Source organism: Chiroxiphia lanceolata, chromosome 2, assembly GCF_009829145.1.
Source record: "Chiroxiphia lanceolata isolate bChiLan1 chromosome 2, bChiLan1.pri, whole genome shotgun sequence".
In the NCBI taxonomy this organism is placed as follows: domain Eukaryota; kingdom Metazoa; phylum Chordata; class Aves; order Passeriformes; family Pipridae; genus Chiroxiphia; species Chiroxiphia lanceolata.
Window position 1 is genome coordinate 85610218 of NC_045638.1, and position 13365 is coordinate 85623582.

The 13365-nt window shown below is 35.1% G+C and overlaps 1 protein-coding gene across 23 annotated transcripts in view; it reads right to left on the reverse strand.

Moving 5' to 3' along the window:
- Positions 1–13365, reverse strand: part of DLG2 (discs large MAGUK scaffold protein 2) — an 847901-nt gene that overhangs the window by 253371 nt on the left and 581165 nt on the right. For 18 of the 23 annotated variants that reach the window (XM_032678105.1, XM_032678098.1, XM_032678102.1 and 15 more), the window contains one exon: positions 4163–4318. The exons of the other annotated variants lie outside the window; for them this stretch is intronic. In XM_032678105.1, the coding sequence (XP_032533996.1) occupies positions 4163–4318 (156 nt within the window). The remainder of the gene's footprint in view (positions 1–4162; positions 4319–13365) is intronic. 23 annotated transcript variants of the gene reach the window in all.

Sequence of the window (13365 nt, forward strand, 5' to 3'; positions counted from 1 at the left end):
TGTTCGTGTAGCTCTTAAGACCTACACAATGCTCAGTTACCCTTGAATACCTATGCTAATGGAATGTTGTTTTCTGCAAAAACCTCTGCTCTAGAGCCTTGTGCCAGTGTTATCTTCTCTCTCTAATTCCCACTGATAAAAAAGTAATGGTGGTTCCAAAATGTGCTGTCATTAATCTGATTCATCAAATACCTTAAAATAATTTATGTAATTAAATAATAACACAAACTGCCATTAGTAATACAATGTTATTGTCTTTGACAGGATTAGTTTTCAAAAAGCTCTATGAGATCATTGTTAAACCTCTTTTAGAGACTGGGAAACAAAGCACAAAATCATTAACTACCTTGCTAATACTGCAGATCACAGTGTCAGCCAGAACTGGAGCTGGCTTCAAGAAACTAACAGTGATTTTAAAAGTAAGCCAGATACTTTCAATCCAGCTACCCAAGCACCATGAGGAGGATCTGCAAGTTTATAAAAGCTAGACTAAACATGTACAAAATGTTTATTTTCTTGGGAGGAGTCATGCTTTCCTCCCATGACTACAAAGTCTGAAATCCAACTGTTAGTTCCTTACCCTACATCTACTAAAAAAAAATAAAAATTATTCAATCACATGATCAAAGACTTATAAAAAAAGCAAATATCTATAGAATAAAAAAAAAATCAAAAAAGCCAACAACAGCAGGACAGCCCTTTAACAAAAATTGTCCTGGCAACAAGAGTGCCAGAAAGATTTCAGTGAAGACAGGGAAGTTAATTCTGGGCAAAACTGAAGCATTTTTAAAATGTGTCTTTGTAGATGTGAATATAAAGAATAAAAAGACTTGCAACACAATATATTGTGTTACCTAGTGCTGAAACAAAGGTTCATGTTTGTAGAAAGTGTTATATCCATGAACTATGATATTCTTTCACTGCCCATGCTCTTCTGATCATAGGCATAACTTTCAATAATGACATAAATGAATACTCTGCATTCATTCCCACAAAGGAAAACTTGCTACTCAAAAATTGTCTCTCTACTTGTGCCTTCAATGGTACAGATTTTCAGGTGTTGCACACTGACATAGCCCTGTTATTATCAATTCATATGAACTGATAATTCCATCAAAAAACTAATTACACTTATCCTAAAATGTGAGTATATTGTTCTAGACCTCCAAATCCCCCAGGAGCTGACAGGCCACCATAAAAGCAAGGGTTATAAACTTGATTTTATAATAGGCAAATAAAGCTTTGGCCTATGAATTCTCAACCTATTAAGTTAATGAGCCTTGAAAAAACAATAATCTGAGGAGCAGCTGACAAATTATCTGGAGCAGCAATTTGAAAGGTGCTGGCTGGCTTACAAGCATTTCAGTTGGGAGAACACAGCATCATGTTCCTCTTCATTCAGAAGAGTCGTTTGTCAAACTAAATTTCTTGCAGATCAACAGTAGATTCTAAATATTGGAGCACTGAGATACAACAATAACTGCAGCTACCAAAACCTGAGGTTGACAAATGGTGATGAAACTCTTTCTAGGAAGTCTGCAGGAAGACAGAGAGATAACTTTTTTATTTCTGACTGGAGCTCTTTTAAGTGTTTAATATGGAGGAATTCAGGTGAGGAAAGGGAGACCTTTCAAAATACCTGGTCAATATTTGGAAGATTTTTTTTTAGTACAGCTTCCAAAAGAGATGGTGGTACCACAGCTGTCAATTTAAAATGAAGTCTTTTATTGCATTAATTCTCCAAAATACTCAGCACAATACAGCCCTGAGACACAATACCTTTGTGAAATTTAGGGCTGTGAACACTGCACACTTCTGCAAAAACAGCCACTTGGATTACAATTAAAATGAGATCAATACATTTCTAAAATCTGTTCTCCAACTGTGAATACTGAATCCATTTGGAAATTGAATCATGATACATTGTAAAGCTGTCACTTTCCTCAACAAAGGCATTTGGTGAAATAATATTCCAAATGTCTTCCTCCATGCTCAATTATTCAGAGTCCTGTGGAAAAGATGATGGTATTGAGAACAAGGAAAACTGTCATATTTTCCATCTGAATGTTATTTCACAGTGGGAAGGAAGTACAAATTATAGTAATCAGTTGTCTCTACCACAGCATGTAGCAAAGCATAGTGTAGAGCATTTAACCATGAGTTGTGTCCTTTCCCATATTTTGTGCTCTTCTTGCAGTTTTTTTTGGACTGTTGATTTAGACAAACTGATTAAATATACAGGGACTAGAGCTTAATATTACATCAAAGTAGAATGAAGTTAAATGAAACCTTGTTCTTTAAGAGAATTGTTAACTGACACTCAGTAGAACAATATCCAGCTTTCTAAATCCTGATGTTAGGTCATCAAATATCTGATGACCAAGTATTCAATCAATCAACAATAAAGCAAAAGGATATACAGAATTATACCTTCAGGTGGCAAAACAGCCTAGCTCTATGAGCTCTCCAGGGCTCCACTGATTACTGACATCTAAGTATGTGGTTGCAGGAATTAGCCCTCACATACTCATCCTTTTCCCCCACCCTATCTCCATAGTTGTGATAGTTATGTCTATACAGACCAACCATTTGGCAACAAATTGACTCTCTCTGTGGTTAGCAGGCCATGAAATTCTATGGCCCCAAAATCCCCTAGAACCTGCTCATTCAACTTTCTAGTTCAAGTTGGACCTTCTAAAGGGACCATTTTAAGAGTCTTTCTGTAATGAACTCTTCCATTGTTTCATTCTAAACACACAAAAGCACTGTGATGCACAGATAAATTACTCATATGTCACTGTACACTATACCTAAACACCTGAAGTAGTTTTACAATTTCTGCCCAGTTATTCCATTTAAGGTAATATTTGCAGAGAAATTATAATATTGTGAGTAGATCTGTTAGTTCCTGGTACCCTTGTGCAAATATTTATACCTTTTTATAACATTGTACTAATCAATGTATTTTGCTCAAACTTGCATTGGCCTGAACAGCTTGACCAAGCACTTTGACCAATGATGAAGCTTCTTTTATAAATTCTAGAAGCTACAGTGTTTTCATTCTAATAAACTGACATCTTCTGCGTGGTCTTGCCACATCTGTCACATTATTCATTAGTATTTGTCTTATTGCTTTTTTAATGGAGCTTTCTATTTTATAGCATTGAAATGTCTTTCACAGCTGTTTTCCTAATCCCTGGGGTTTCTTTCCTGTTAGTGTATCTTACATCAGTTTACCATTTTACTTTCCATTTACACACTTCTGCTCTTCTCTTCCCACACTACTCTTTGCTTTGAAAAACATTTTCTGTAGAAAATGTCTGTGATCAAACCTCCAAACACAATTATTTTTCTTTTCCTTTAGAATATAAAAGATAATAAATTTTTCTTAACAAATGAAATACTCTTGAAAATTTTTGCCTAAATATTCCTCTATCTCCCAAATATTGTATAAAAATATTTATTACAATCATTGTAGACTATAGAAGATTAGCTGGGTTATAGAAGCATACGGTTTTGGATAGCATACTTTTATTTATTAAATATTTATGAGGAGGCAATCCCTGAGAATATTTTATAGGAAGGTCTTCCATTATTTCAGTTATGGAAATGTTCATCATTTTAGGTTTTACTAACTGTCCTCTCAGAGCACAGCTAGCCTCGGAAATGCTAAATTTTGGATGCATTCTTAACTGATTTGATGAGGGAGGTGATTATTTTTTGCTCTATTTCTTCTGAATGGCTTAGGCAGCTGCCCTATAAACCTAAAGATGCTCAGTGAATTAAGTATGCATGAAACAGAAATAAAGTGACTGAATCAAAATAAATTACTATAACTTTCAGTGAAGTCTTAGTCACCTTCCATACTCACAGAGAAACAAACACCGAATTCAGTTGTAAAATGTGATACATATTATGTAACCTATTTTAGAGCACCATTCCAATGGATCAAAACATTGCCTGTGTTCATCACTGGATTTGGATGACCAAAATTATATACCAAGGCAGCATATATCTTCCAGTGGTACAGATGTGAAAGCATGGTTAAAAATAAGCACAAGCTGTAGAAAAAAGATCTATGGTGAAGATGCAAACTATGAGATAAATCCAGTGATGTTCATGCACTCTAACAAAGGAGGTGAGGAAGAAGCGCATGCAGTACCTGGTGATCTCAGAGTCAGGGAGCAGGCCTACGTGGTAGTGGGGATAGGGAGCTGTAAGAAGGAAGCTTTTGTCACACTCGACAGGGGAATAGTGCCTAGGAGAAGGTGGTTTATCACACAGTTTGTTCACAGTGCTGTAAACAGGTTCAGGAGGCCTGGTGATACAGAGACAAGAGTAAAAGATCAGGTGCATATTAGTTGCTGAGAACATAGAGCAAACACAGCAATCATTTTAAAAGCATGCATAGTAAATGTGTCAAGACCTTTTCAGCAGGGATTTTCCGACAAGTAAAGTGTGTTGTTAAAGGAATCGTTAGAATTTGGTAAAAGTAGTATGGCATTCAAGTAACTGCATATAAAGATATACACAATACAAGTGGACCATAAAACTGCTCTATAGGAAGTGTGGCACTGAAAAGGAATATATTATCTCTGAAGAGGAGAAAGTGAAGAATTTTCCCACATACTCTGCTTTTTGCTTTTTTATTTTTATTTTTAAATCAAACAGTATTATTTTTACACAGCTTTCTGTGACCTTAATTTTGAGTACAGCATAGAAGAAAATATGTTTATTATCTGAAAAGAAGTATTTTTTACCCATTAATGTATGATACAGATGAAGGACATATTACTTTTTAATACAACATACTCCTGCCCCGGTGAGCTGGGGCTTTGCAAGTAGAGTTGTGGTCAAATTGATCCATATTCTGTAATAACACTGATGGTAACAGTGTGAGCAATTAATCTCATTGGCAGGCAATTTGTTGCGTTTCAAGAGTTCTTTGCTCTCTTTTCAGATTCAGCCTTCAAAATCTGATTATGCAGACCTCATCTGAAACAGTTGATCTCGTTGACAAGGCCACTGCAACTGCACTTGCAATGCTGCTCCGAGTTACAGACAGCAGCTTGTGAAGTTAGATACAACGAATAAGATCCTGAACCCAAAATTTCTCTCCAGCCACCCATCTGGGAGAGTCAATACTTACCACAGCCCTCCCAGGAGCCACCTGGGAGAGGGGAGAAGGGAACGCAGCCTTTAGTACCAACCAGCCGGGGATCCACAGGAGACATCCAGCAGTTTTCAAAAAAACCCACACCACATACATAGTACATCTCCACCATGTCACTTCTCCAACTACGTTTTTGGCCCCAGCAGATACACCAGGGCCCACTGGCAGAGTGAACCCTGACTCATCATTTCTGCTCTAAAGAGTGCCAAGATGCAATTGCTGTCATATGCTTGCTTCTGCCAGAAGATCCAGGGTATGCCACTGTCTTTAATCACCATAACACAGTATTAGCTAGATGGAAATTTATTTCAGAAGCCTGAAAATAACACAAGGTCAAGAAGTTAAGGAACTTTTTTGTTCTTCTGGCTGCACTGTGCCTCACATGGGTGTGGGTTGTGCTGTGAGTTTCACAGGTACCAGAATTTATTACAGTCATGGATTTGCTGGCAGATACAGAGAACTTAATTTCCTTTGTTTTTAGCTTCTAGGTTTGTCCTCTGGGGGAAAAGAAGTAGCTACTTCAAAAATTGGTCTCACTCAATGTTAATAACATTATTCATAGCAATCTGACACATAATTTGAGAACTCTCTGTGCCTGACTTTCCCAGGGAAAACTTTACAGCCAAAAAAATGGCAATTTAAGATTACCAAATAGAAAAATAGCAAAGCTGTAACTCATCTGGTTATAAAGCATTCTGTCAAGCATTTAGTAAAATCCCTTTAAAAATATTGAAAGTTGCAATCATTTTTTATCAGGATATTTTGCACTTGTTTCAGAGGGTTGGATGTAATAATTTATTAACTAAATCAATTGCTGCTTTCAATACAAAAGAAAACAAAACAACCCCCCCAAAACAAACAAAAAAAAACCACAAAAAATAAAATCCAGAGACAAAAACCACTCCTATTTCACTTTTGTCCAATACTGTCTTTTATTCCCTCAGAAACCACTTTTGCTTTTAAGCAATATAAGAAAGAACAAGTATAAATATCAAATATAAATGATACCTACTAAGAAAATTAAAGAAATATTGCCCCGCTGCAGGAAAATGAATAAAAACTGTAGATTTCTCCATGGCTTAAAACACTAACCAGTCCACGAACAACTTGTTATCTTCCTATATCCAAGTTAACTGTCTCCTCTGAGTTGTACATGACATGAGAGTGTTGCTACCCCTTGGATATACCGTGAATGCTCAAACTACACTGAGTCATCAGTGAGTGACAATCCAACCTTGTGCTGAGACACAAATCATGCCAGAGAGATGGAGAGATATGAGGGATTTCTTTGTTAATTGACAGTTACAAACTGCTTGCAAAAGCAAAATGAACTTAAACATTCAACATCTACCTAGATACTGAGACCAAATTAGTCCTTCAAATATAAACACAAAGTCCCTCTTGCCAGGTGGTAAGATAACAGGGAACTGGAACAAGTCACAGCACTGATTATAAAACCCTCTACTCATTGGTATTATATAAGTGATACCATGACCTAGTTAACAGCATAACCCGTATTTGAGTAGAAGAGAGAGGTCTTAAGGTTAAGAAAATGAATTCATACTTATCCTTTTAAAACTCGGACTCTTTGTTGGACTCTTGAGTTAGAATAGGATTCAGGGTATCAGTTAATTCCAGTTAAAAGTGCATTTCCTGTAAGGCCTATGAAATGGTCTGAGATTACCATACCCACCTATTTCTCATCAGATACTACCCTGTTCAAGGTCATTGAGATCCCATACTGCACTGCTCCTTTAGTAGATCCCTTCATACTAATCAGATACCTTCACACTATTCAGATGAATATGCTAGCAGCTATCAGCTGCGTAGCTGGGCTCTGACCGCATATTTTATTGGCACAGAAAAGCAAGAACTTGACAGAAAAACAGCAATATGTAACATCCAGGGTCCAGCTCAGATCAGTATAAAGTTATTTTCTCTCTCAATTTGGTTTAGTAAATATGAATTAAATAATTCAAAAATATTTGAAAGCTGGGATAAAAAATATAAAGTAGAAGAATGCATAAAATATATGGGCCAGATCACTGTCCTGGTCATAAAAACTGTGTTCCATGTAGGTCACTAATCACTTAAAGTAATACGAGATACTTGCTGCAACAGCTTGTCTTCAAATATCCTCCTGATTTTCTTCCCCTTCTCTATGGCAAAGTACAATAATAATAATAATAATAATAATAATAGTAATAATAAACTACAATAGTATCTGCCTACTTTGTAAGACATCAATCTCGTATTTAAAAAAAAAATTATAAAGATCCAGCTTCATTAAATAATTGTAATGCAGCATTTTCTCTTGTCATTTATATTTCTCCTCACAGAAAGAAGAAAGAACATTTTTCCAAAGGGATCAGCCCAGCTGGTAAATCCTGTCTTGCACATCTTCTCTAGTGCTATGACAGAAACAGATTGTCTTCTCTCAAAGCATGGGATAATGAGAATGTTATTTAGAAAGAGTTTCTAATGTGCTATTCTGAAAAAATACAGTCAAGGTCACCTCAACTTTTCTTGCAAAAAGGAGTCAGACTGAACATAAACATTGATGCCTTATTTTATGATGCATTAATTCTTCAAATGAATTTAAAAACACGTAACAGGTCATTTAGCATGCTTTAAGAAAAGTGTAAAGGCTAGATATAAATAATTTAATGACAGATTCACTCTAACTTATGTGCAATTGCATCACTTTCAGGTACAGCAGGTACAGCTTCAGAGGTTTTATTTAAAAATAAACACTAAGCAGTTTTTGTAATTTTTATAATGAGGAAGAACAAAGAACTACATGATGGAATTTCTTCTGTCCATTATCTTAATTTTTGTTAATACTTATGCAAAAAATCCCCTTAAAATGCCAAATGAGTGAATATTAACAATATACATCTTGGATAATTGTAATATCTCTTTTAAAGGGTAATTATGTAATATGGGCCTACTCTGAAAAATAAGTAACTACTGCCACAACTTCTTCTTTAGCAGATCTGCTCCCTTTCTGCCTTTAAACCGTTTATTTAGTGACAAACATACATTATCACTGTCTTTATCAGTGAGCTAAAAACCAAGTTTTGTGATAAGTGAAAGCAGCAACTAGTAGGTCTGGATGTACAGCAATAATTATGTCAGCATGAGAATGAGACATATAATAGCAAAGGAAAGGCAACAGAAAATGTAAACTGTGAAAGTAAGCATAGCATGGCTTGAACATGCCTCCGTAAATAGTTCAATTCATAGGACAGAGAATTGAGTCACTTAACACCAAAGGTAAGATTTTAAACGGTAGCATGAAGCTGGAATTATTCATTACAGACCTAACAGCAATAAGGCACAATTCCCACAGAAAGGTGGAACTAATTGGTGGAAAAGCTAACAGTAACAGTGGGAGGTAGAAAATTGATCTGACACTGGTTTTATTTATTTATTTCATAACAGATTGTATAAAGAAAGCAAATCTTCCTAGTTGTTTGTAGTCCTCATTATTCCTTCTTTAGATCATCATTCTGTTATTGTTTCAGGCTGACTTAATTGCACAACAGAAGTTATAAGAAAATGGAATTATTAAAAACCATTCTCTCCTCACCATCATTCAGGGTCCTCAATTTAAAATTAACTTTTTTTTTTAATTGCAGAATCCCGTTTGGAAGGCTTCAGTTGCCAACACATAGCACATTAAACGTTAACGGTTTCAGTTTTTAAAACATTTTAAAACCTTTTATGACATGGAAAGAAACCAGCTAAACTCTCATAGCATATGAGTATGCAGGGCTATAGCCAGGAAACATTAAATTCAATCTGAGAAAAAATCTCCCAATGCTACAAGTTTCCAACTTCCTTTTTTTCCCTAGGAAAATCACATACCTTATTGTTCAATAGGGTAAATTAGAACTGAGAGTTGATTTTATTCCATAAGTTGTGTCCTGGTAATTTAAATGAGACCAAATGACTGATATGACATGTTTATTTCAACTTGATGAAAGACAAAAAAAGGAATGTGAAGAGCTGGAAGAAAATATAGAAGTACAGTACCTTTTTTCTACCTGAAAATTCTACGATTAATAATTTTTCAGCTTTTCCATTATTAACTCTTATTTTCATATGCCTTAACATTTTCTATAACAGCAAAACAAGTGATTTTTTAGCACAGTACTGGAGAGTAAGGATTGCCTTGTTCCTCTTAACAATACTACTTTAACACTTTAATGGAGTTTTCAAATGAAACAGTCTACAAGAAAGCATAAGCATAATTTAGAACTTATTATTCTACATCCAATTCTACACTCATTGTTTTTAGCCATTAGGAATTAGAAAGTGAAATGACTGCCTAATTTGAAAAAAAAAAATTTTCTATTGCAGTAATGGAAAAGAAGGTTCACCATAGGAATGGTGAGACTGTCAGATCAAAGGTCCTAGTCCCTTGCACTGACTATTTAGGAAATAAGGCCAGTAAAGAACAGCCCTTCCCTGCTCAGCTGCTGAAAATCACCAAGGACCACATGGACCATAAACTAAATCCAATGAAATTGTAGCCAGTAGCCTGTCCACCATGAATCAGGTCTTATTCTCACACATATTTGAACATTTTTATATTCTTAGGCTTCATGACACCCTGTGGCACTGAACCTCACAAATCGATCGTGATACATCCAGAAAGCTCTACCTTGGTGTACTGTAAGCCTGTTACTTGGTTGGACATAGATAACATATGGTAACATTTTAAAAACTTCCATTTTCTATATTTTAAATTTGGCAATGCATTGTAAAATCCCTGAGTTGTAAGAAAGTGCTAATAGTACTTGCCTGTTGCTTTCTCTTTGCCATGGGTTCTTTCAAAGATATCTGCTCTATCTCTCTCTGACATCTTTTTTCTCTGCTGGAATTATTTCTTATTTATCTTCCCCTGGAAACCATGCTATAGCCCTGCTCATCTCTGTCACCCTCTTCGGGAGGTTTTTCCAGCTGTCTCCATGTAGTGTTCAAGACTTGGATGCACGACAGATTCATAGAGAAAACTATTATATTTTGCACTCCTGTCCTTTCCTATCAGATCCTATTTTCATTCCTAATTGCCTTCTTGATTGATCTTGAGTACTTGAGCTGACAATGTCACAGAACTAATCACAGTCACCCCAAGGTGTCTTTCTTAAGTGGTAAGAACTGCTGTAAGAGTTCATGTCCATGATAAACAATACATGATATATGTAGTATGTAATTAAGGTTATCTTTTTCCTTTGTGCACTGTTGAATTTTACTTACAATTTCTGTGTGTATTATCACTGCCAATATTACTATTTCATTTCAAAAATCTCCATACAAGCACTAAAGCAGATTCTAAAATTTGATTAATTTTTTTTATAAGTGTTAAGTTCTAAGCAGATTCCACTAGATGTATTAGAAACAGTCAAATCCTATTACTTGGGGATCTCTGACAGGCCTGTTTAAATATGCAAGGATAACTCAGGAATAACAGATTATCTGGTGACTTGACAATAACTAAATTTTTACTTTAATATAAATTATTCTCCCAAGTCAAGACTTGTTATGCTTAAAATAAATTTCAATAACAAAAAAAATAGCCTGACAATTATGCATCTGTAAAGTTTAACAACCAGTTAAAATCAAATTTGTGTATTAAATACACATAATATAAAATAGCTGCATTGCAAGTTAGCAATTGCATGCTTCAATCTAAGGAATGTATTTCACCAAGGGTACAATTTAAGGACTTACAAAAAAAACCATTTTTTTTCTTTCCTTAACTTAACATTTAATGTGTAACTCAAACAGTGTTCTTTTAATTTTTTTTTTAATAAGTTCTTAGATTGATCAAAGACTAAACCAAGAAAGAAATTCTATTCTGGGACACCATATTGAACTCAATGTAATCATCAGCAAAGTCACCAACTTAACACCTAGAGCACGAGAACTCTACTTTTGAGTTACTGGTGAGTAACCTGTAGCAGCAGCAGGCTGGCATCCTCCAGACAGACAGACAATGCACATGAGCTATCATGACAGACAGCCCGCTGGGATCAAACGTGCATCATGCAAACCCCAGAAACCTTGTGTTCTTCTCCATTTTTCTGGAGAAAGAGATGGCTGAGCCTGAGCCTGCCAGCACCATATCAGCAACTTTTCCCACCTGCTCTCTATCTCTGTTCCTTGCCCTAGTCTTCTTGCACAACTATTGATTATTCCAAACCTCATGTCTACTGTCTGAAGGATTTTCTGGTTCAGTAGTCTTGACATCCATTTCTGCCCTTCTCCATTGCTTCTTCATCCCTCTTCACCTATTTTTCAGTTATGTTCTGTTTTGTTAAGAATTCCCTTTCCAAATCCAAATCTTCTTCCCTGATTAAATACCAGTCTTCCCTTCTTGTGATTTCCTTTCTCACACACCAGTTCTCCCTCATTTTCACACCCAGTCTCACCATAATCTTTTGTCAAACACACTAGCCCTATTCCTCCAGTCCCTTCATTGTTAAATCTAACAGTACAGGGCATTCAGAGCACAGAACAGAATGACTCCTGACTATGTCTCTGTGTCAGAAAGGAATGGAAGAAATAAGTAGAGAGAAAAATTAGCTTTGGCCACGTAATGCTGTGCTCAATTTTGCTGGATTTTTTTAAACAATCTAGTCAGCATGACAAAATTGTGAGAAGCTTTGATATACTGCAGTGTGTGGAATCTGAAAGAGTTTTACTGCAAATAAAACTATTAAATACATATTTAATATTAAAAAATATTAAATACATTTTGGAGGATAAATGAACTGCAGTTTTTCCAAAGACTTATATATGTCAGCTTTTAGATAGATTTTCATAAATAGAGTAGAAATACTGTATGGATTCAGTTTCATCAGCTCCCATAATTTAATACTCTGAAGGTTTGCATGGAATATTACGGTATTTAAAATATAATATCACAGCAATTTTTAACATAGAATAGAATAGAACATGAACTAAGGTATATAATTCTCTCTCCATCCCTTTAAATGACCAAATTGGTATGGTTAAAACAAAATGCAATTTAATTTTATAATAATAGTCGTTAATTAAAATTACTTTAAAAATAACAGATATAATTTACACTAAATTTTAAAGCAAAACAGTTATAAAACCTTTGCTATCCCTAGATAAAAAATCCAGCCCCAGGCAAAACATGAGCATTAAAATATTAACTTGAACATTTAATCTGCCAAATTTACAAGTTATTTAATAAGAAGAATAAACAAAAGGCATTATCAGTCTTCCCATATTACTACATATAGTTTATTTTCTTTAGGGCATGGTGAATGACTGTTGAGAGCTCATAATTACTTGTCATGTTCATATAGCTCTAACAGTGGACTTTTACATATCTTTACTCATCACACGTGTGGTAACATCAGGTCAAAAACATGGTGTAAAATTCAACAGTTGAAAGTTCTACCTACAGCAAGCGAAGATCTTTGTTGACTGGGAGACACGAGTTTAAACTATGTACCCACCCAAAGACTTGAAGGAAATGCAGCTAACCCTTTTCAGCAAATGTACACTTTAAAAACATGCAGAATATCTTGTTAGTGGATGATCTAAGTCAACTCAGTAAAGATCCCAAAGAACAGTTTTCAGGACTAATTGCTAAAAGCTGCAGTTCTTTTATCCCATTGCTGTGCTTCCAAAAACCATCGTTACTGACAGTTTTATAACACAGAAACCATAATATTAGTTGTAATGGTTTAATACTGAAAAGTCAAATCTGTGTATGAATAGAAATTTAAAAGTGTTTCCATAAAATATTGTCAATTCAACTAGCAAGTTTAGACAAGTAAACAAGAAAAATTGAGGAATGCTACTTTCAATACAGAGAAACAGATCTCCTGAGACTTCAATTTACTGGTTCTGCTTTTTCTCCCTTCCAATTCCCACCACTTCCTCCCCACCTAGAAAATGCTATTTTGCAAAAATGCATGAAAAAAAAATCAAACATGCTTTCCACAGCAAAACATATAACTCAGCTTTTTCATCTATGAATCTTTAATATCTAACCAGAGTTAAATGTTAAAGTGAATTTTTTATCAGCTGAAGCACAGAAGTTTGATGCTACCATTTTATGAACCTAAAAAGGAAATAAAATCTTAAGATGGTAGTTCTTTATTTTTATGGGTCTTTTCTCCTGATGTTGTTCACTAAAGACAGAA